The 23,724-nt window shown below is 46.8% G+C and overlaps 1 protein-coding gene across 4 annotated transcripts in view; it reads right to left on the bottom strand.

The window, feature by feature from the left end:
* Positions 1-23,724, bottom strand: part of LOC134927386 (ATP-binding cassette sub-family B member 5-like) — a 328,704-nt gene that overhangs the window by 188,933 nt on the left and 116,047 nt on the right. For 3 of the 4 annotated variants that reach the window (XM_063921756.1, XM_063921758.1, XM_063921759.1), the window contains exon 3: positions 23,109-23,169. The exons of the other annotated variant lie outside the window; for it this stretch is intronic. In XM_063921756.1, coding sequence (XP_063777826.1) covers positions 23,109-23,169 — 61 coding nt within the window. The remainder of the gene's footprint in view (positions 1-23,108; positions 23,170-23,724) is intronic. 4 annotated transcript variants of the gene reach the window in all.

The following is a 23,724-nucleotide window of genomic DNA, read 5'->3' as shown; positions in this document are numbered from 1 at the left end:
GTACTAGTGATATTATATTGAATTCATCTCATTATCATCCAGTCTATATTAGCAGCAGACACAGTACGGTAGTCCACGGCTGTAGCTACCTCAGTGTCGGCACTCGGCAGTCCATCCATAATTGTATACCACCTACCCGTGGTTTTTTTCTTCTTCTTTATACATACTACTATAGTAGCTTACTGTAGCAGTCTGCGGTGCTGCTGAGCTGACAGTGTCCAGCAGGTCCGTCATCAGTCATTACATAATAAATATACATACCTGTCCAGCTGCAGGACTAGTGATATTATATTGATTTCATCTCATTATCATCCAGTCTATATTAGCAGCAGACACAGTACGGTAGTCCACGGCTGTAGCTACCTCTGTGTCGGCACTCGGCAGTCCATCCATAATTGTATACCACCTACCCGTGTTTTTTTTTTTTTTTCTTCTTTATACATACTACTATAGTAGCTTACTGTAGCAGTCTGCGGTGCTGCTGAGCTGACAGTGTCCAGCAGGTCCGTCATCAGTCATTACATAATAAATATACATACCTGTCCGGCTGCAGTACTAGTGATATTATATTGATTTCATCTCATTATCATCCAGTCTATATTAGCAGCAGACACAGTACGGTAGTCCACGGCTGTAGCTACCTCTGTGTCGGCACTCGGCAGTCCATCCATAATTGTATACCACCTACCCGTGTTTTTTTTTTTTTCTTTCTTCTTTATACATACTACTATAGTAGCTTACTGTAGCAGTCTGCGGTGCTGCTGAGCTGACAGTGTCCAGCAGGTCCGTCATCAGTCATTACATAATAAATATACATACCTGTCCGGCTGCAGTACTAGTGATATTATATTGATTTCATCTCATTATCATCCAGTCTATATTAGCAGCAGACACAGTACGGTAGTCCACGGCTGTAGCTACCTCAGTGTCGGCACTCGGCAGTCCATCCATAATTGTATACCACCTACCCGTGTTTTTTTTTTTTCTTTCTTCTTTATACATACTACTATAGTAGCTTACTGTAGCAGTCTGCGGTGCTGCTGAGCTGACAGTGTCCAACAGGTCCGTCATCAGTCATTACATAATAAATATACATACCTGTCCGGCTGCAGTACTAGTGATATTATATTGATTTCATCTCATTATCATCCAGTCTATATTAGCAGCAGACACAGTACGGTAGTCCACGGCTGTAGCTACCTCTGTGTCGGCACTCGGCAGTCCATCCATAATTGTATACCACCTACCCGTGTTTTTTTTTTTTCTTCTTTATACATACTACTATAGTAGCTTACTGTAGCAGTCTGCGGTGCTGCTGAGCTGACAGTGTCCAGCAGGTCCGTCATCAGTCATTACATAATAAATATACATACCTGTCCGGCTGCAGTACTAGTGATATTATATTGATTTCATCTCATTATCATCCAGTCTATATTAGCAGCAGACACAGTACGGTAGTCCACGGCTGTAGCTACCTCTGTGTCGGCACTCGGCAGTCCATCCATAAGTATACTAGTATCCATCCATCTCCATTGTTTACCTGAGGTGCCTTTTAGTTGTGCCTATTAAAATATGGAGAACAAAAATGTTGAGGTTCCAAAATTAGGGAAAGATCAAGATCCACTTCCACCTCGTGCTGAAGCTGCTGCCACTAGTCATGGCCGAGACGATGAAATGCCAGCAACGTCGTCTGCCAAGGCCGATGCCCAATGTCATAGTACAGAGCATGTAAAATCCAAAACACCAAATATCAGTAAAAAAAGGACTCCAAAACCTAAAATAAAATTGTCGGAGGAGAAGCGTAAACTTGCCAATATGCCATTTACCACACGGAGTGGCAAGGAACGGCTGAGGCCCTGGCCTATGTTCATGGCTAGTGGTTCAGCTTCACATGAGGATGGAAGCACTCAGCCTCTCGCTAGAAAAATGAAAAGACTCAAGATGGCAAAAGCAGTAGCACCGCAAAGAACTGTGCGTTCTTCGAAATCCCAAATCCACAAGGAGAGTTTGTGTCGGTTGCGATGCCTGACCTTCCCAACACTGGAAGTGAAGAGCATGCGCCTTCCACCATTTGCACGCCCCCTGCAAGTGCTGGAAGGAGCACCCGCAGTCCAGTTCCTGATAGTCAGATTGAAGATGTCAGTGTTGAAGTACACCAGGATGAGGAGGATATGGGTGTTGCTGGCGCTGGGGAGGAAATTGACCAGGAGGATTCTGATGGTGAGGGGGTTTGTTTAAGTCAGGCACCCGGGGAGACACCTGTTGTCCGTGGGAGGAATATGGCCATTGACATGCCTGGTGAAAATACCAGAAAAATCAGCTCTTCGGTGTGGAAGTATTTCAACAGAAATGCGGACAACAGGTGTCAAGCCGTGTGTTGCCTTTGTCAAGCTGTAATAAGTAGGGGTAAGGACGTTAACCACCTCGGAACATCCTCCCTTATACGTCACCTGCAGCGCATTCATAATAAGTCAGTGACAAGTTCAAAAACTTTGGGTGACAGCGGAAGCAGTCCACTGACCAGTAAATCCCTTCCTCTTGTAACCAAGCTCACGCAAACCACCCCACCAACTCCCTCAGTGTCAATTTCCTCCTTCCCCAGGAATGCCAATAGTCCTGCAGGCCATGTCACTGGCAATTCTGACGAGTCCTCTCCTGCCTGGGATTCCTCCGATGCATCCTTGCGTGTAACGCCTACTGCTGCTGGCGCTGCTGTTGTTGCTGCTGGGAGTCGATGGTCATCCCAGAGGGGAAGTCGGAAGACCACTTGTACTACTTCCAGTAAGCAATGGACTGTCCAACAGTCCTTTGCGAGGAAGATGAAATATCACAGCAGTCATCCTGCTGCAAAGCGGATAACTGAGGCCTTGACAACTATGTTGGTGTTAGACGTGCGTCCGGTATCCGCCGTTAGTTCGCAGGGAACTAGACAATTTCTTGAGGTAGTGTGCCCCCGTTACCAAATACCATCTAGGTTCCACTTCTCTAGGCAGGCGATACCGAGAATGTACACGGACGTCAGAAAAAGACTCACCAGTGTCCTAAAAAATGCAGTTGTACCCAATGTCCACTTAACCACGGACATGTGGACAAGTGGAGCAGGGCAGGGTCAGGACTATATGACTGTGACAGCCCACTGGGTAGATGTATGGACTCCCGCCGCAAGAACAGCAGCGGCGGCACCAGTAGCAGCATCTCGCAAACGCCAACTCTTTCCTAGGCAGGCTACGCTTTGTATCACCGCTTTCCAGAATACGCACACAGCTGAAAACCTCTTACGGCAACTGAGGAAGATCATCGCGGAATGGCTTACCCCAATTGGACTCTCCTGTGGATTTGTGGCATCGGACAACGCCAGCAATATTGTGTGTGCATTAAATATGGGCAAATTCCAGCACGTCCCATGTTTTGCACATACCTTGAATTTGGTGGTGCAGAATCTTTTAAAAAACGACAGGGGCGTGCAAGAGATGCTGTCGGTGGCCAGAAGAATTGCGGGACACTTTCGGCGTACAGGCACCACGTACAGAAGACTGGAGCACCACCAAAAACTACTGAACCTGCCCTGCCATCATCTGAAGCAAGAAGTGGTAACAAGGTGGAATTCCACCCTCTATATGCTTCAGAGGTTGGAGGAGCAGCAAAAGGCCATTCAAGCCTATACAATTGAGCACGATATAGGAGGTGGAATGCACCTGTCTCAAGCGCAGTGGAGAATGATTTCAACATTGTGCAAGGTTCTGATGCCCTTTGAACTTGCCACACGTGAAGTCAGTTCAGACACTGCCAGTCAGGTCATTCCCCTCATCAGGCTTTTGCAGAAGAAGCTGGAGACATTGAAGGAGGAGCTAACACGGAGCGATTCCGCTAGGCATGTGGGACTTGTGGATGGAGCCCTTAATTCGCTTAACAAGGATTCACGGGTGGTCAATCTGTTGAAATCAGAGCACTACATTTTGGCCACCATGCTCGATCCTAGATTTAAAGCCTACCTTGGATCTCTCTTTCCGGCAGACACAAGTCTGCTGGGGTTGAAAGACCTGCTGGTGAGAAAATTGTCAAGTCAAGCGGAACGCGACCTGTCAACATCTCCTCCTTCACATTCTCCCGCAACTGGGGGTGCGAGTAAAAGGCTCAGAATTCCGAGCCCACCCGCTGGCGGTGATGCAGGGCAGTCTGGAGCGACTGCTGATGCTGACATCTGGTCCGGACTGAAGGACCTGACAACGATTATGGACATGTCGTCTACTGTCACTGCATATGATTCTCTCACCATTGAAAGAATGGTGGAGGATTATATGAGTGACCGCATCCAAGTAGGCACGTCACACAGTCCGTACTTATACTGGCAGGAAAAAGAGGCAATTTGGAGGCCCTTGCACAAACTGGCTTTATTCTACCTAAGTTGCCCTCCCACAAGTGTGTACTCCGAAAGAGTGTTTGGTGCCACCGCTCACCTTGTCAGCAATCGGCATACGATGTTACATCCAGAAAATGTGGAGAAGATGATGTTCATTAAAATGAATTATAATCAATTCCTCCGTGGAGACATTGACCAGCAGCAATTGCCTCCACAAAGTACACAGGGAGCTGAGATGGTGGATTCCAGTGGGGACGAATTGATAATCTGTGAGGAGGGGGATGTACACGGTGATATATCGGAGGATGATGATGAGGTGGACATCTTGCCTCTGTAGAGCCAGTTTGTGCAAGGAGAGATTAATTGCTTCTTTTTTGGTGGGGGTCCAAACCAACCCGTCATTTCAGTCACAGTCGTGTGGCAGACCCTGTCAATGAAATGATGGGTTGGTTAAAGTGTGCATGTCCTGTTTATACAACATAAGGGTGGGTGGGAGGGCCCAAGGACAATTCCATCTTGCACCTCTTTTTTCTTTAATTTTTCTTTGCGTCATGTGCAGGTTTGGGGAGTGTTTTTTGGAAGGGCCATCCTGCATGACACTGCAGTGCCACTCCTAGATGGGCCCGGTGTTTGTGTCGGCCACTAGGGTCGCTTATCTTACTCACACAGCTACCTCATTGCGCCTCTTTTTTTCTTTGCGTCATGTGCTGTTTGGGGAGTGTTTTTTGGAAGGGCCATCCTTCGTGACACTGCAGTGCCACTCCTAGATGGGCCCGGTGTTTGTGTCGGCCATTAGGGTCGCTTATCTTACTCACACAGCTACCTCATTGCGCCTTTTTCTTTGCGTCATGTGCTGTTTGGGGAGTGTTTTTTGGAAGGGCCATCCTGCGTGACACTGCAGTGCCACTCCTAGATGGGCCCGGTGTTTGTGTCGGCCACTAGGGTCGCTTATCTTACTCACACAGCTACCTCATTGCGCCTCTTTTTTTCTTTGCGTCATGTGCTGTTTGGGGAGTGTTTTTTGGAAGGGCCATCCTGCGTGACACTGCAGTGCCACTCCTAGATGGGCCAGGTGTTTGTGTCGGCCACTAGGGTTGCTTATCTTACTCACACAGCTACCTCATTGCGCCTCTTTTTTTCTTTGCGTCATGTGCTGTTTGGGGAGTGTTTTTTGGAAGGGCCATCCTGCGTGACACTGCAGTGCCACTCCTAGATGGGCCCGGTGTTTGTGTCGGCCACTAGGGTCGCTTAGCTTAGTCATCCAGCGACCTAGGTGCAAATTTTAGGACTAAAAATAATATTGTGAGGTGTGAGGTATTCAGAATACACTGAAAATGAGTGGAAATTATGGTTTTTGAGGTTAATAATACTTTGGGATCAAAATGACCCCCAAATTCTATGATTTAAGCTGTTTTTTAGTGTTTTTTGAAAAAAACACCCGAATCCAAAACACACCCGAATCCGACAAAAAAAATTCGGTGAGGTTTTGCCAAAACGCGGTCGAACCCAAAACACGGTCGCGGAACCGAACCCAAAACACGGCCGCGGAACCGAACCCAAAACCAAAACACAAAACCCGAAAAATTTCAAGTGCACATCTCTAATTCACATAATTCATTTATGTTTCATATACACCTTATACACACAGCCTGAAGGTCATTTAATACAATATTTTTAATAACTGTGTGTATTAAACAAAGTTTGTGTACATTGAGCCATCAGAAAACAAAGGTTTCACTATCTAACTCTCAGTCAAAAAAGTCAGTATTTCGGAATATTACGTATTTCGGAATATATGAATATGGGATACTCAACCTGTATATATATATATATATATATATATATATATATGTGTGTGTGTGTGTATTTATATTTGTGTCTGATATATATATATATATATATATATATATATATATATATATATATATCAATGTGTGTGTGTGCGTGTGTATTTATTAGTGATGTGCACCGGAAATTTTTCGGGCGTTTTGTGTTTTGGTTTTGGGTTCGGTTCCGCGGCCGTGTTTTGGGTTCGAACGCGTTTTGGCAAAACATCCCTGAAATTTTTTTGTCGGATTCGGGTGTGTTTTGGATTCGGGTGTTTTTTTCAAAAAACCCTAAAAAACAGCTTACCGTATATACTCGAGTATAAGCCGACTTTTTCAGCACAGTTTTCTATGCTGAAAAAGCCCCCCTCGGCTTATACTCGAGTCAACGGCTGCAGCAGACGCCGTGGGCTGTGTGGGCGTCCGCTGCAGCCGGCTCCAGGGACAGACACTAGAGGTCATTATTGACCTCTAGTGTCTGTGCGGCGTTGCTATGGGAGAGACGTCATGACGTCTCTCCCATAGAGATGATCGGGTGCCGGGAAGCGGGCGCCGGCGCGGGCGGCCAGACGGAGCGGCGACCAGATGGAGCGGCGGCCAGACGGAGCGGGGATCCAGATGGAGCGGCGGCCAGACGGAGCGGGGATCCAGATGGAGCGGCGGCCAGACGGAGCGGATGAACAGATGGAGCGGCGGCCAGACGGAGCGGAGCAGCGCAGCAGCAGAAGAAGCGGTCGGGAAGCAGGAGCGGGGCAGTGGTAAGTATTGTTTTAGTGTGTGTTTATGTTTGTAAGCTGCAAAGGGGGCACAGTAACAGGGGGCAAACAAAGGGGGCACAACAACTACTGGGGGCAAAGAAAGGGGGCACAACAACTACTGGGGGCAAAGAAAGGGGGCACAACAACTACTGGGGGCAAAGAAAGGGGGCACCACAACTACTGGGGCAAAGAAAAAGGGGTCATAACTACTGTGGGCAATGAAAGAGGGGGGCACAAATACTGGGGGCAAAGAAGGGGCATAACTACTGGGGGCAAAGCAACGGGGGCATGTTTTTATCTGTCACTGGGGGTATATGTGGCACTGGGGGCACAACCCTAGAAACAAACATTACCCCCTGGCAACAAGCATAACACCTACCGCATAAAATCCCTGGCAACGAGCATGACACCCTGAGCATGAAAACCCCTGGCACCGTGCATTTCCCACCCTAGGCTTATACTAGAGTCAGTAATTTTCCCAGTTTTTTGTGGTAAAATTAGGTGCCTCGGCTTATATTCGGGTCGACTTATACTCGAGTATATACGGTAAATCATAGAATTTGGGATGGATCCCATAGTATTATTAACCTCAATAACCATAATTTACACTAATTTCCAGTCTATTCTGAACACCTCACAATATTATTTTTAGTCCTAAAATTTGCACCAAGGTCGCTGGATGACTAAGCTAAGCGACCCAAGTGGCCGACACAAACACCTGGCCCATCTAAGAGTGGCACTGCAGTGTCATGCAGGATGGCCCTTCAAAAAAATACTCCCCAAACAGCACATGACGCAAAGAAAAAAAGAGGTGCAATGAGGTAGCTGTGTGACTAAGCTAAGCGACCCAAGTGGCCGACACAAACACCTGGCCCATCTAGGAGTAGCACTGCAGTGTCACGCAGGATGGCCCTTCAAAAAAAATACTCAGAGGGGCGTGGCCTAGCTGGAAATGGAGTAGGACGTGATCTCCTATCTCCCCCGCCTGAAATCTCCTGCAAAGTACCCTGCTGCCCTGTATGAATGCCCACTGGGCCCAATACTAATATCTGAGGGGCCTGACTGCTCTGGGACGGGCTGAGGACGGATTCTGTGCCCTGCTCCCCTGTTAGAGGCATTTCAGAGTGCCGTGCTCTCCTGGCCGGGACCGGCCTGCATGCGGCCAGCGCCATCTTCATTTCTCCTCTGCCCGGATCCGTGACCCTGCTTCTGCCCCCCAGCTGTCCTGCTGCCCCTCTGTTACCTGGGGGCATACCGCTGAGCCCCGCTGCCATGTGCGCCTGGAGACTTGGTCCCCCACGGGTCCTGGATACCTGCTGTGGAGCTGCTGACTGTGACTCTCCGCCGGGCGCCATATTGTGGTTGGCGGAGGTCACGACACCCACCCGCCCTGCACTCCTGGCTGATTGAGCCGCGGATCGTGTCCTCCCCCGGAGCGTGTTCAGCGGTGCCCACTGCCCTGGCCGTGCTGTGTCCTGTCTCCCCCTGCTGCCGGATCCGCTGCTGGAGACGCTGAGGGAGTGTGGCTGGCGGGCGCCATCTTGGGACTGGCGGTGAGTGAGGTCTTGCTCCCGCCCGGACTCCTCCTGCTGCCTGCCTTGTCTGGAGGACTCTATTCTTCTATAAACCTGATGGTCCTATGTATTATAGGTTCCACCACTGATCAGGGTACAGCACCTGGGCATTTAATATTTACTGCAGGCTCTACTTCCAACGCATAGTGGATTTGCCTTATGAAGTTTATGTGCTGTGTTTGAGCCCCCCCTTGTGGCTCTTCTCCATAACTACATGTACTGATAGCTGTGATTTTCCTGTCCTTTACCTGCCTGACAGATTCTGCAAATTGTCTCGGGACATATTTTGGGAGCCGGCGACGCAGATGCCCAGCACCCGCCCTCTCCTCTCCGGGGAGGCAGAAACCGATGCCCACTGTGAGCTTCATTATCTTCATGGCTGATATTAATTAATGACGTGCTAGTGCTATTCCACTGGGAGTCACCATGCTGTAGGCACTTCGCAGCGTACTGAGCAGCACTAAGCGTATGGCAGCGCCAACACATGCTAGCATTTAACTACTTGTCCTCCTTTAAGCATGGTCAGATCCGGGAGAAGGAAAAGTAATACGACACAACCTAGGGAGACCGTGTCCCAAGAGCGTTCTTACACACCACTCCCTCTGCGCTCTCTGGAGGTCTTTCCCCCGCAAGCCCATCCTCTTGTCAATCCGCCTCTCCTCCCTCCCCATTAGCGATGGAGCAACCTGTCCCACACGCCCACAGCGACACGGCTCTTCAAGACATCCTGAAATTTATGAAAACGCTGCCAACTAAACAGGACCTCCAAGACACCATGCGTAGAGAGCTGGCATCTATAAAACATGATATCTCGCAGCTTTCAGATAGAGTGACCACGCTAGAAGATCATCGTGACTCTGCAGATACCTTTCTGGGGTATCTAACGGATGTCATTAAAGCTCAATCTGAGGAAATCCGGTCGTTGCAGACTCGTGTGTTGGATTTGGACAACAGAGGTAGGAGGATCAATGTTCGGGTGAGGGGTATCCCGGAAGATGTCCCCCAGACAGGCCTTGTTGATGCCCTGACGAAAATATTTCACGCAGTTTTGGATGAAGACCCGGCCCCCGCCATAGTCTTTGACAGGACTCACCGCGCCCTCACACCAAGGGGGCTCCCCTCTGACCTGCCCCGGGATGTTATATGTCGACTGCACTACTACGCTCAAATAGAGGAAATTATGAGCAAAGTGCGCCGCATAGATGACCTGGACTTTAATGGTGATCCAATCTCCATCTTTCAGGATCTCTCCTGGCATACGCTCCAACAAAGAAAGATCCTCCGCCCCCTTACAGAGGAACTCCGCAAGCGACAACTGAAATACCGATGGGGTTTCCCTTTCAGCCTACAAGTATCCGCATCGGGGAAGATACACACCCTATTTACTCCCTCCGATCTCCCCACTTTATGCTCCGCTCTCGGTCTCCCACCTCTGAAAATCCAGGATTGGGACTTCATTCTACCGGATCTACACCCACCACAACCTGCAGGGAATGGAGCGCCATGGCAAGTTGTAACCAACTCTCAGAAGAAAGCTTCAAAACCCCTGCCAGCGAGCCAGGACTCCTCCACTACCTGAAGAAACAGTTTGTCACTGCCCTGTAATCCAGACTTCCTTGCTTTAAGCAGGAGGCTTGCACGTTCCGGCTGTGGCACGCCGGGTGCGACACGATTTGTATGGCCCCACACTACTACTGCTCCACTTCACCGTGTCCCCCCGGTTCTGCCAGCAGACCTGGAATTGAGTTTGAGTTTTGTGACTATAATAGTAATTAATTAGTTGTTGCTGCCAATTCTTACCAATGTTTGCATGGTTTTAAACTACTTATACTAGGGATAATGCCTATGGGGGTGCCCTATGGGAAAGCTGGTATATGTACTTACCTGCTCTCCCATTGTGGGTGTTTATTTGTTTATGATGTTCCTATTCTCTGTGTCTTTCTCTTCTTCCTTTCTCTTTCTTCTGTATTGTTTTTTTATTTTCATTGTTGGTGACCGATCCGAGTCTCTTGCTATCTTGTGCTGTGACACGATGTGATGCCTGCCCCGGGTACTCTTAAATTTGCCTCAATTAACGCTAAAGGTCTTAACATCCCTGAAAAGAGGTCCCATTTATTCCGGACACTGCGATTAGATGGGGTGGATGTGGCCCTAATCCAGGAGACGCACTTTAAGATTTCTGCACGCAGGCCCACGTTAATAAGTCATAGCTTTCCCCTCACTTTCTACTCCAATAACCCTGAAAGTAAGTGTAAAGGGGTTGCTATACTTTTCTCTTAAGCTTTACAAGTTACTGATGTCTCTGTCCATAAATTAGTGCCTGGGAGATTGCTGGTGGTCCAATGCAATATATTTTCCCAGGCGTACACTCTCATAGCCATCTATGCTCCAAACCAGGGCCAACTGTCCTTCCTCCGCTCCCAAATCCCCCGACTAGATGCCCTTATGACAGGTGTTGTTGTTTTGGGAGGTGACTTGAACTGGTCCATGGACCCCACCATTGACACGTCCCCGCTGACCCCTAAATTCTCTGCACAAAAACATAGACAGGTTAGGAAGGTCTTTCATGAACTTCAACTAGCTGACTCCTGGAGAGTCACGCACCCTGCTGATAGAGATTTCTCATTCTTCTCACACCCACATCAGGTCTATTCATGACTAGACTATTTGTTTTTGATCCATAGACACCTCCCCTTATTAGTGGACGCCTCCATTGGCTCCATTACTTGGTCGGACCATGCCCCGGTATTCCTATCTCTTGCTGCCCCCTCCCGATCCCCTGGCCCTTGGACCTGGCGCCTTAATGAATCCCTCTTACACGATGGGTATTGCAAATCGGAACTCGACAAGGCGTTATCAGAGTACTTTGATATTAATGATACGGGGGATCTATCCAAAATCACTGTCTGGGAGGCCCACAAATGTGTCATAAGAGGTAAATTGATCCAATTGGGCTCTTTTGTGAAGAAGAATAGACTGGCCTTAATCTCCACTTTGTTGCATAAAATCCATTCTCTAGAGGCCCGCCATAGATCTTCCCTGTCTCCCTCCGACTTGGCAGAGTTGTCCGGAGCTCGGACGCACCTCCGGACAACCCTCAATAATAAAATTCAAGCCTCTCTCCGTAAATGCAACAGCAAATACTATAAATGGGGAAATAAGCCAGGACGCTTGCTAGCACAGGCGATTAGATCCCAGCGAATGGCCTCTTTTATTCCCTCCATGAATACTGGTGCGGGCTCCGTATGCTTTAAGTCACCAGAGATAGCAGAGAGTTTTAAAAACTACTATACCACCTTATATAACCTAGGCGACCCTTCTCCGGCCCATGATCCCCTTTCTAATATGTTGAGATCCAGGGAATACTTAGCTAAGGTGGCGTTTCCCCAGTTGCCACTCTCCGCTCGGGACTCCCTAGAAGCCCCCTTCACCCTAACTGAAGTAGAACAGGTCATCTCCTCCACACCCCTACGTAAGAGCCCAGGCCCGGACGGTTTTACTGCCACTTATTACAAGACATTTAAGGGGACTCTAGCCCCCAGATTGTTACAGGCCTTTAACTCCGTCTCTGCAAATACACACTTCTCACGTCAGTCTCTAGAGGCTCAGATCACTGTGATTCCTAAACAGGGGAAGGACCCCTCAGTGTGTTCCAGCTACAGGCCCATTTCTTTGCTTAACGTGGATCTCAAACTCTTTGCGAAATTGATGGCTCTGAGATTGAACGAGTTTCTCCCATCACTCATTCACAGTGATCAGGTGGGCTTTGTTCTGGGCCGAGAAGCAAAGGATAATACAACAAAGATCCTTAACCTTATAGATCTGGCTACTAGTAGCGGGACATCTTCTGTCCTGCTGTCTACAGATGCCGAAAAGGCCTTCGATAGAGTCAATTGGGACTTCATGAGGGCGGTGCTGGAGCACATTGGGTTGGGTCCACAAGCTCTCCATAGAATATTATCACTCTATACGCAGCCATCGGCTAGAGTGCGGGTTAATGGGATCCTTTCTGATACTTTCTCTATAAGCAATGGTATGAGACAGGGCTGCCCCTTGTCCAAGGGGCTTCAAGTAGGTAACATGGAATATAAACTTGCCCTGTTTGCGGATGACCTGCTGACAGTTGTCACACAACCCACCCACTCACTCCCCCACCTGATGTGTGAGCTGGACAATTTCAGCTCACTCTCAGGTTTTAAAGTCAACACGTCCAAATCCTATGCCCTCCCTATCTCAATCCCTCCAACGACTTTAACTGTTTTGAAATCCACTTTCCCATTTATATGGAGAGATTCCCACATCACGTATCTAGGAGTCCAACTTTCTACCGACTTATCGCGACTGATGTCCCTAAACTTCCTCCCTATTCTCCAGGCCATTAGAAATGACTACTGCAGATGGCAACACCACAATCTTTCATGGCTAGGCAGAATCAACGTTGTAAAAATGAACACACTACCCAGGTTGCTCTATCTCCTCCAGACCTTACCGATTAGGATCCCAGACTCCTGGTTCCAGACCATAAATTCCTTAATCCAACAATTTATTTGGCGGCGTAAGAGGCCTAGAATTGGTAGAACCATTCTGACCCGCCCGCCTAAAAAAGGTGGGTTTCTACTCCCAGATATTAAAACCTATTATCTTGGACTGGACCAGGAGTCGAGAGCTGAAACAGTGGGTGGTCTTAGAGGGCCTATATGTCCAGATGTACCCTGAAATTTTTCCTTGGCTCCCGAACGTACCCAAACTCCTGCTCCCTCACCCAACTGTCTCCCCTACGCTCACCTTCTGGAGGGGAATAATGCGACGACCGACCCTTTCCTCAGTATTTGGCCCCCTTATTTCCTTTCTGAGCAACCCAGCTTTCCCACCTGGGCTTTCCCTGGGTTATTACCGAAACTGGGCGTTGGAGGGACTTTTTAGAGTGGGTCAGCTAGTTCAACCATCAGGGGTCAAGCAATTCTCAGACATTAGGACAAAATGAGAGATTCCGCAGGCTGACTTCTGGAAGTTCTTGCAGGTTCGACACTTCCTATACACGGATAATATATACCGGCAAGCATCTCGTGAGCTGACCCCATTTGAAAAAATGTGTGTTGCGCCCCTGAACCCAGTACACACGGTGTCCACCCTGTATAGACTTCTAAGTACATTCGACTCCTTGACCCCCCCTCTTTTCACCCGGAAATGGGAAAGAGACCTGAATATTTCACTCTCAGATGTCAGGATTCTGATTTAGTATGTCCCCGGAGGGGGCACTAGTGGGTCATTGTAGGAGTGATAGAGGAAACTGGGAAATGGACAAAAAGTTCCGCGCATGTGCGCTTGATATTTATTATCACACAGGGATAACCAATGACAGGAACAATGAATAATAACTTATTCCGATAAATGAATATTTCAAAAGTCACTGGTAACAAATAAGCAATGAAGATGAACTTGAAACTTGATATAAATGATAAGGCAATAATGAAATCAGATGCAGCAAACAAAACTCTGGTATATAACGAATAGCCATCAAAGCACACAGTCTCTGTAGAAGCATACGTCTTTAAGCAAAGCAAGGCCCTAGCAGGAGACAGTCCTAACACAGCAAGATGTTAAGTGCTAAAGGCAATGCACAGTGTGGAATGCTGGTAATTAGGTGAAGAGGCTGAGAACTGAGAAGACACCTGAGGAAAGTCTCTTACTGCAGATTGGTGTAGCAGACTGTGGCTGGAGTTTGTAGCAAACTGGAACAATGAAGACTGGAGACTGGAACACAGGAACTTGCACACTGAATGTGACTCGCAGGAGAGCTGGAGTGGTTGCTGCTACTTGTAGTTCCACAGGAACACTGGAACAGGGAAACAACTTGGAGATGCCAGAAATAGGAGATTGCTGGAAACAAAGAATTGAAGATTTGAACTGGAACTGGAACGGAACTGGAACTGCTGGACCTGTAGTTCCACAGGTCCAATACACAGGGGTATCTCTGCAGACAGAGGACTGCAAACAGGAGACGCCTGTTCACAGAATGTGGCGTGTTGTCCAAGGCAATGAGACTGAGCCAGGAACTGGAGTTTATACCCCTTGGTCTGTGATGATTGGATGTTGCATCTCTGTGAGAGCACACCCCGCTGGATTAGGTGTTCAGATCAGCTGTGAGTTAGCTGAAGTACTGTGTGCTCCAGGCTGCAGTAGACTGAAAACTAGAACTGGAACAGAAATGAACTGCTGCAACCTGTAGTTCCACAGTAGAGATGCGATGGAGAATGCAGATTCATGACATCAGATAGGGAGTGGGACTCTATCTTCCTTAAAGCCCATAGAAGCTCTATATGCATACAGGTCAGGGAAACACAATATAAGATTCTGATGAGATGGTACAGACATCCTACCCTCCTCCACGCTTTTTCCCCATCTGTCTCACCTGCCTGTTGGAGATGTCATAAAGACCTAGGCTCTTTGTTGCACATCTGGTGGACCTGTCCGCTTATTAAGTCTTTTTGGGGGGAAGTAATTTCCATTTCTGGTATTATTATACATGCTCCTGTCCCCTCAGACCCGGATTTTTGGCTACTGGACCACTCCACTACTCCTCTCTCTACCTATAGGTCATCACTGTTAATCTTGGCAATGCCGCCCGAGCAGTAATACCCACTCTGTGGAGGTCCTCCAAGCCTCCTACATGTTGTACCTGGTTCTCCAGACTGGACTACTACATGAATATGGAAGATATATTACTGACCGCCGGGGATAGACGGTCTGAGTTTATTGCTACGTGGTTGCCTTGGATAGAGTATAAGACCTCCGAGTCATACAAGAACTATACCTCCTCTATGACATGAACTGAGAGTGGAATCTAGTGGCCAGGTGCCCCGGGCCTGTATGTTTGTACGTGTCTATGCAGTTCACATATCCTTCCCTTTTTTTTTCTCTGCATTCTCGATGCGGTCACCTCTTTCTCTGTCGTGTTCTTTTTCTAGTTCTGTGTTAGTTTTCTTCTAATGTTCCTTAATGCAAAATTGTTTGGGCAGACTGTGGAAACATTGATCACGCAACCACACTATGTTCATATTTCTATACGCCACTATGTGTAGCCGTTTACTGTTGACATGTTCATATGGATGTATAAGTTGACACAAGTCTGTATCCTTTTCAGTAAAAACAGATTATACACAAAAAAATACTCCCCAAACAGCACATGACGCAAAGAAAAAAAGACACCACAGGTATACAATGTAGATGGATGGATACTATACTATTATTACTTATGGACGACGAGTGACGACACAGAGGTAGGTACAGCCGTGGCCTACCGTACTGCTATATATATAATATATACAGAATAATAATAACGAACCTGGTGGACACTGTCAGCAGACTGCTAAACTAGTATGAAGAAAAAAAAGCCACCACAGGTATACAATGTAGATGGATGGATAGTATACTATTATTACTTTTGGACGACGAGTGATAACACAGAGGTAGGTACAGCCGTGGCCTACTGTACTGCTATATATATAATATATACAGAATAATAATAACGGACCTGGTGGACACTGTCAGCAGACTGCTAAACTAGTATGAAGAAAAAAAAGCCACCACAGGTATACAATGTAGATGGATGGATAGTATACTATTATTACTTATGGACGACGAGTGACGGCACAGAGGTAGGTACAGCCGTGGCCTACCGTACTGCTATATATATATATATAATATACTGTATAATAATAACAACGGACCTGGTGGACACTGTCAGCAGACTGCTAAACTAGTATGAAGGAAAAAAAAGATACCACAGGTATACAATGTAGATGGATGGATAGTATAGTATTATATTACTTATGGACGACGAGTGAGGACACAGAGGTAGGTACAGCCGTGGCCTACCGTACTGCTATATATATATATAATATACTGTATAATAATAAAGGACCTGGTGGACACTGTCAGCAGACTGCTAAAATAGTATGAAGAAAAAAAAAAGCCACCACAGGTATACAATGTAGTTGGATGGGTAGTATAGTATTATATTACTTATGGAGGATGAGTGACGACACAGAGGTAGGTACAGCCGTGGCCTACCGTACTGCTATATATATATAATATACTGTATAATAATAACGGACCTGGTGGACACTGTCAGCAGACTGCTAAACTAGTATGAAGAAAAAAAAAGCCACTTCAGGTATACAATGTAGATGGATGGATAGTATAGTATTATATTACTTATGGACGACGAGTGACGACACAGAGGTAGGTACAGCCGTGGCCTAGCGTACTATATATATAATATATATTACTGTATATAATAATAACGGACCTGGTGGACACTGTCAGCAGACTGCTAAACTAGTATGAAGAAAAAAAAAGCCACCACAGGAGGGTTTTTCAGGCAGACAAACGTATACTGGACTGGTGGTCACTGTCAGCAAAACTGTGCACTGTACTCCTGCTATAACTGCTCCCCAGTCCCCACAATTAGGCAGTGTGAGCAGTGAACTCAGCACAAATATATCATGCAGCAGTGCAGCACACTGAGCTCAGATATGGTGGAGTGTTTTTTTCAGGCAGAGAACCAACGGATTAAACTGGTGGTCACTACTATTATAATCAAAACCCTGCACTGTACTCCCTAACAGCTGCTCCCCGTCCCCAATCCTCCCCACAATTATAACTAAGTCACTCTGTGTCTTTTCTACTATAACGGAGAGGACGCCAGCCACGTCCTCTCCCTATCAATCTCAATGCACGTGTGAAAATGGCGGCGATGCGCGGCTGCTTATATAGAATCCGAGTCTCGCGAGAATCCGACAGCGGGATGATGACGTTCGGGCGCGCTCGGTTTACCCGAGCCACACGGGAGAATCCGAGCATGGCTCGGACCCGTGTAAAAAGGCTGAAGTTCGAGGGGGTTCGGTTTCCAAGAAACCGAACCCGCTCATCACTAGTATTTATACATGTGTATAAATACCGCTTCGGACCCGGTGACTCACTCCGCTCGCCACATGTTATATTCCCACTCGGTTGGTGGCTTGGACCCACCAACTGAGTGGAATACCCTGTGGATGTCGGGATTTTGTTCAATATTTCACCAGCTGTCAGGATTCTGGCGTCAGTCTCCTGAGCGTCGGGATTCCGACAGCCGGCATTTTATACATACATACATACATATGGGATGCAGTTAAAATGCCGGCTGTATATATATATGTGTGTGTGTGTGTTTATATATATATATATATATACATACACACACACACACACACACACACATACATACATACACACCCACGGAAACCCCCCTGAATAAATCCTGCGTTTGCCCCTGGGGCTGTGTAAGTCCAGAGCTACTCAGAAAGTGGAAACATTTTTCGTCCCGCTCGGCTGCACAAGTGTTCGCACACTTGCAAAGCGAAAATACACTACCCTATAGGCGGTGACTATCTGTTCGCTGCTCTGTAAAAAATAGCTAGCAAGAGATCAACTCGGAATGAGGGCCTGTATACAGTAATTCAGGGTCAGAGCTAGAACTCAGTGCTAGGTGATTGTCTAGTATGCCTGAGACTAGCAGCTTATCCTTGTTCCTGTTATAGTCCTTCTGTATACCAGTTTTGGATTACAGTCCCTATTACTCTCTGCACTCTGCTTGCCCCCAATACTGATTGTCCCATTTGTTAACCAGATCTCTGCTATGGAAACTGATTACTCTCTTTTTTGAGACTGCATTGCACGTCTGTATACCAAACATCAGGAACTGCCCCTTGACTCTGCTTTGTGCTCGACCCTTTTGCTACTGCGGCTATTTGTCCATACTTGGCATACAAGTGATTCTCCCGCAATTTTTTAAGTACTTGCCGAACATTGAGGAGAACTTGCTGTTCCGGAGACTCCGAATAAATTAAGATGTCATCCAAATAAACTACTATGAATTTCCCCAGGAAGTCGCAGAGGACATCATTAATAAGATCCTGAAACACCGCAGGAGCATTAGACCAAACGGCATCACAAGACATTCGTAGTGTCCAAACTGTGTACTAAAAGCTGTCTTCCACTCATCCCCAGATCTTATTCGGATGAGGTTATACGCTCCTCTAAGGACAATTTTAGAAAAAATGACCATGGTGCGGAGTTGATCAAACAACACAGAAATTAACAGTAAGGGGTAAGTGTTTTTACAGAAATTTTATTCAGGGCCTGATAGTCAATGCAAGGCCTAAGAGATCCGTTTTTTTTTTCAACAAAAAAAACCCCCACCATCAAAGGGGATTTCGAGGGCCTAATAAATCCCTTTTTTAGACTTTCCTGCACGTAATCATCCATGGCCTTAGCCTCTGGGCCAGACAGTGCATAGAGTCTTCCTTTAGGCAAGATAGCACCGGGAACGAGGACAATGGTGCAATCATAGGAGCGTGTGGGGCGGAAGGACATCCCGCATTACCCTTGGAAAATACATCTGCATAGTCCTGGTAAACTGATGGAATACGTTCTGAAGCAATGACAGCAACCCGCACAGGACGAGAAATACACCTCTTAGAGCAGTTGGAACCCCACCGTGAAATATCCCCAGATTGCCAATCAATGGTTGGATTATGGATGGCAAGCCAAGGATGATCCAAGACTAGAAGCACGGCTTGACAATGGGTGAGAAAAAATGTAAATCTACTCAGAATGTAACGCACCTACAGTCAAGTGCAATGGTGTGGTCTGATGGGTAATTACCCCATGAGAGAGATGACCACCATCGAGACCGCGCATGGTAATCGGTCTACTGAGCTGGAGCCACGGAATTCCTAGAGTTTGAGCCCAAGTAAGATGCATGAAGTTCCCAGCAGCTCCGCTATCAATAAATGCAGAAACAAAAGAACTCTGATTTCCTGACGATACCGCGGCAGGAACTAATAAAGAATCGTGTGAGAACACTAGTTAAAGACCTAAGTGAACCCCCTCAACTTTCACTTGGTCAGGGCATTTCCCTGCTTATTTGGGCAGCTGTGCGCAACATGTCCTTTGCCGCTAAGGTATAAGCAGAGCCCTAAATTTAACCTCCTGGTTCTCTCTTCAGAGGAAAGTCGGGACAGATCAACTTGCATGGGTTCCTCGATGTCCTCGGGGAGAGCATACACACACGGACTAGGCCTGATACTAGCCACTTTTTCAGTCCTCCGCTCTCGGAAACGGCGATCGATCTTGATAGCAAGCTCCATGAGCTTATCCAAAGTCTCTGGGACTGGTTACTGAATGAGACTATCTTTTATCACTTCAGACAAGTTGAGGCGAAACTGACTGCACAAGGCAGGATCATTCCTGCCACAGTAGTTCGACCACCGGCGAAACTCAGTACAGTATGCCGCAGCGGGATATTTACCCTGTCTTAACGCACGTAAATGGCTTTCTGCAGATGCTTCTCTATCAGGATCGTCATACAACAGACCTAAGGATTTTAAAAAGGCATCAACAGTGAGTAATGCTGCGTCACTGGGTTTTAGCCCAAAAGCCCAGGTTTGCGGGTCCCCCTGAAGTAAATACATAACTATGCCCACCCGCTGAGTTTCTGAACCTGAGGACTGGGGCCTTAAGTGAAAATAAAGTTTACAACTCTATCAAAAATTTAAAAAAAGTGGTCTGGAAGAGTCATCTTGGGTTCTGGGGATATACTCGGGGGGAAGTTTGATAAAGATCCTCCTGAGACCTCACCCGAAGGGTAAGATCCTGCACCATCTGAGTGAGATTTTGGATGTGACTAGCCAATACCTGGCTGGGATTCTGACCTTGCACCGAAGGATTCATGAGGACAGAATTTCAAGGCCACCCTGATTGTTTTGTGGCCAGTGATAATGTTATGTTCAACATAGTTGGAACCCGAGAGACAGTGTGGCAACAGAGGAGCTCCGAGTACAGAAACGTGATGCTACAGTTCGAACTGAGATTTGCAGCAACCCCTAACGGAAAACCCTGACTTCATTGTCCCTCCCTAGTGGTCGGTCAATGCCTGTGAGACTATGGTTTCTTGGGCCCTCAGCAGCCGCATTTGAATGAGCGGATTAGGTCTGCATAAACTCCGATGCCCCCCCCCCTCTGCCCCCCCGGTCTTAGTTGGTGACAAGGCGTTGACCGAGACAGAGAGAGAACAAGGGGAAAGCTAACTAAGACAGATACAAAAGATAAAGCGGAAACTACTGAAAACTATAACTAATTTATGTGCGGCGCGGCCGCCAAGAAAACCGTAACCAAAGTAACACAGCCTAAACACCAAATACGGACCCGTCGTAATAAGGCGAGGGCAGCGATGCGAAACTCTCCGCAGAAATGACACAACCGAACACAAATAGAGAAAATACGGCTTCAGCCAAACAGTGCGACAAAGCCGCTACTCACGACACCACGAAGGATGTATGCAGAAAACGACCGGAACCCCGAAGCTTCAGATGCCAGGCCACTCCACTGAAAGATAACTCGGAGGTCAGCAGGAAACAATCTTTCAGCCCGGACTCAGGAAACTGGACACAGGATACCGAAGAATACAAGCAGGATGCAGGAACACTCCAGGGGCAGGAAGGCAGGCTGCACAGGAAGCTATAACCAGCGGGGCTGAACTATCCTGGCTCTCCTAATAAAGGCCCTACCAACCAATGCTGTGAGGACCAGGCAGCCCAGCCCCTCTGGGCCCTGATTGATGCAGCTGGCCCCTCGTGCACTAAGCGCGGCGTCCTGGTTGCCAGGCAACTGTCTGGGGACAGGACATCAGCGGCGGAAGTGATGCATCGGCCCCGTTGACTTGCAACGGCCGGGCACCGGCGCAACCCACTACGGCTGACAAACAGTTACTGAATAAGGCCCTGTATGGAGTCTCATGGTGGCTTACAGCCGGGAAGATGTCTGGCTTGCCATGCTGAGGCATGCTGTGGGCACAGAGGTTAGCATTGCTTCCTTCCACAGTCCTACTTATAGTATGAAATTATTTTTGACTGTAAAGTGGTAAGGGCAGGGGTTGCATAACAAAAAACTTTACTGCACAGTCAGGCTTAGTACTGTACCGAACCCACCAGAACTCAACTTGCCCCATCCGGGGCTGCTGTGGGGGCTCAGGAGGGGCTGCTAAAATGTCTAAAGGGCTGCTTTATTTAAAAATTAAATATGAAAAAAATAAACAAAGACACACAGGTATGCTCATATGCGTGTAACTGGGACACACAGGTATGCTAACATGCGTGTAACTGGGAGCTGTGTAAAACAAAAATAAAATGCAATTAAAAAAATGGAAAAATAGAAACGCGCAAGATTTTCACAAAATACAGTAAGTCTCCAGACTCCATGAAGGGGAAAATATCCAATCTTGATCCTGTGGTATACACCAGTTTATTTGCATCCCAGCATTAATTCCGACATTACAGACGGAGCCGCGCTCATCTGAGGCGATCCATCTGACTAGTCACACCGGGAGTGCACAGAGATACTCCCATTCAGAGCATCTCTGTTCGGGCGACTGGGACACTCTCGGCGATAAGCGTGCCCGGGTGGCCGCGCCTTTCACAGACGGAGCCATGACTAGCGTGGCTCCATCTGTATCTTAATCCCAGAAAATGGAGAAGGGGGTAAAAATTTGGAGGCTTTGGCCCCTAGTTTTTCCGTTTGTCCAGTAATGTGGTAATTATATTTTGTTTCTGTTCCACAACAAAATATAGGAGTGGAGGTGAAAGACTGTGTGTTGTTCCTGATTGCGTGTGCCTCTCTAATTTTTAATCCCCTTCTTGACACTTTCCTCTTCCTCTTGCCTCTTCTCATAATGTGAAAAGTCATCAAAGAAGGAGGTGATATATTTTAGCTAGCTATGATTTGGAGAACTTGCCAAGCTTTTTTTCAGGGGGACCAACTGTCGCTGAAATTATGAGTTTATTAAACTGTACATGTCCTGTTTAAACAACATAAGGGTGGATGGGAGGGCCCAAGACAATTCCATCTTGCACCTCTTTTATTTCTTTGCATTATGTGCTCTTTGGGGCCTAGTTTTTAAAACTGCCATTCTGTCCCTAACTGCAGTGCCACTCCTATATGGGCCAGGTGTTTGTGCCGCCCACTTGTGTCGCTTAGCTTAGTCATCCAGCTACCTCGGGGCAACCTCTTGGCCTAAAAACAATATTGTGAGGTGTGAGGTTTCAGAACAGACTGGAAATGAGTGGAAATTAATGTTATTGAGGTTAATAATACAGTAGGATCAAAATTACCCACAAATTCAGTTTTTTTTTTATTTTTTTATTTTTTTTTTTCAAAAAAAATCCAGATCCAAACCAATAAACAAAAACAAATCCTGAAAGGGTGATTTTGGCAAAACCAATCCTGATCCAAAACATGAGCAGAGATCCAGATCTAAAACCAAAACCTCAAAAAGTGTCTGCCGCACATCTCTAGTTAGATACCTGCAGTTCTGCACTATTCATTATTTTTCTCTTGGCTTAAGAGTTTTTGATACTGTTCTGTCTCAGATGATCTATTCTCTGCACTGTCGTAATTTGTTAGTGTTTAGTATACAGGCTTTATACTTTATGATATCAAATACAATTGTCATGCTGTATTATGAAAGTGTCCATGTAACATATTGACTTACAATTTGAATTGGACCAACAGTCTTCAGTTTTTCTTTCGGTTGCTTTTTTTCATTTTGTTCCCTAGGAAAAGCAAGGACTTTTATAGTCTCAGAAAAGTGATAACAGAGTACATACTGAGATATCAGATTGCTAATAATTCTGCATTCTGGTGCTGTTAATCTAATTGCCCGATGACTTCTTGTGTGTTGTCTATGACCTGGACTGACTGAACCAAATATAATCTGGTCATTCAAACATATTTCTGAGCTGCAGTATGTGATTAAAGAAATTGGACAGGTCCTGTGATTAGACCAAATATCCAGATTTGCACTGTACACGTTGAGTCTCCGATATCCAAAATGCTTTGGACCAGAAGTATTTTGGATGTCCAATTTTTCTATTGAGATATATCAGAGGTTCTCAAACTTGGTCCTCGTGGGCCAACACAGTGCATGTTTTGCAGGTAACCCAGCAGGTGCACAGGTGTATTAATTACTCACTGACACATTTTAAAAGGTCCACAGGTGGAGCTAATTATTTCACTTGTGATTCTGTGAGGAGACCTGCAAAACATACACTGTGTGGGCCGCCGAGGACCGAGTTTGAGAACCTCTGAGATATATGGTGGGGATGGGA

The sequence above is a fragment of the Pseudophryne corroboree genome, chromosome 5, assembly GCF_028390025.1.
Source record: "Pseudophryne corroboree isolate aPseCor3 chromosome 5, aPseCor3.hap2, whole genome shotgun sequence".
In the NCBI taxonomy this organism is placed as follows: Eukaryota; Metazoa; Chordata; class Amphibia; order Anura; family Myobatrachidae; genus Pseudophryne; species Pseudophryne corroboree.
Note: the sequence above shows the minus strand (reverse complement) of the source record. Positions and strands in the feature narration are given on the sequence as shown.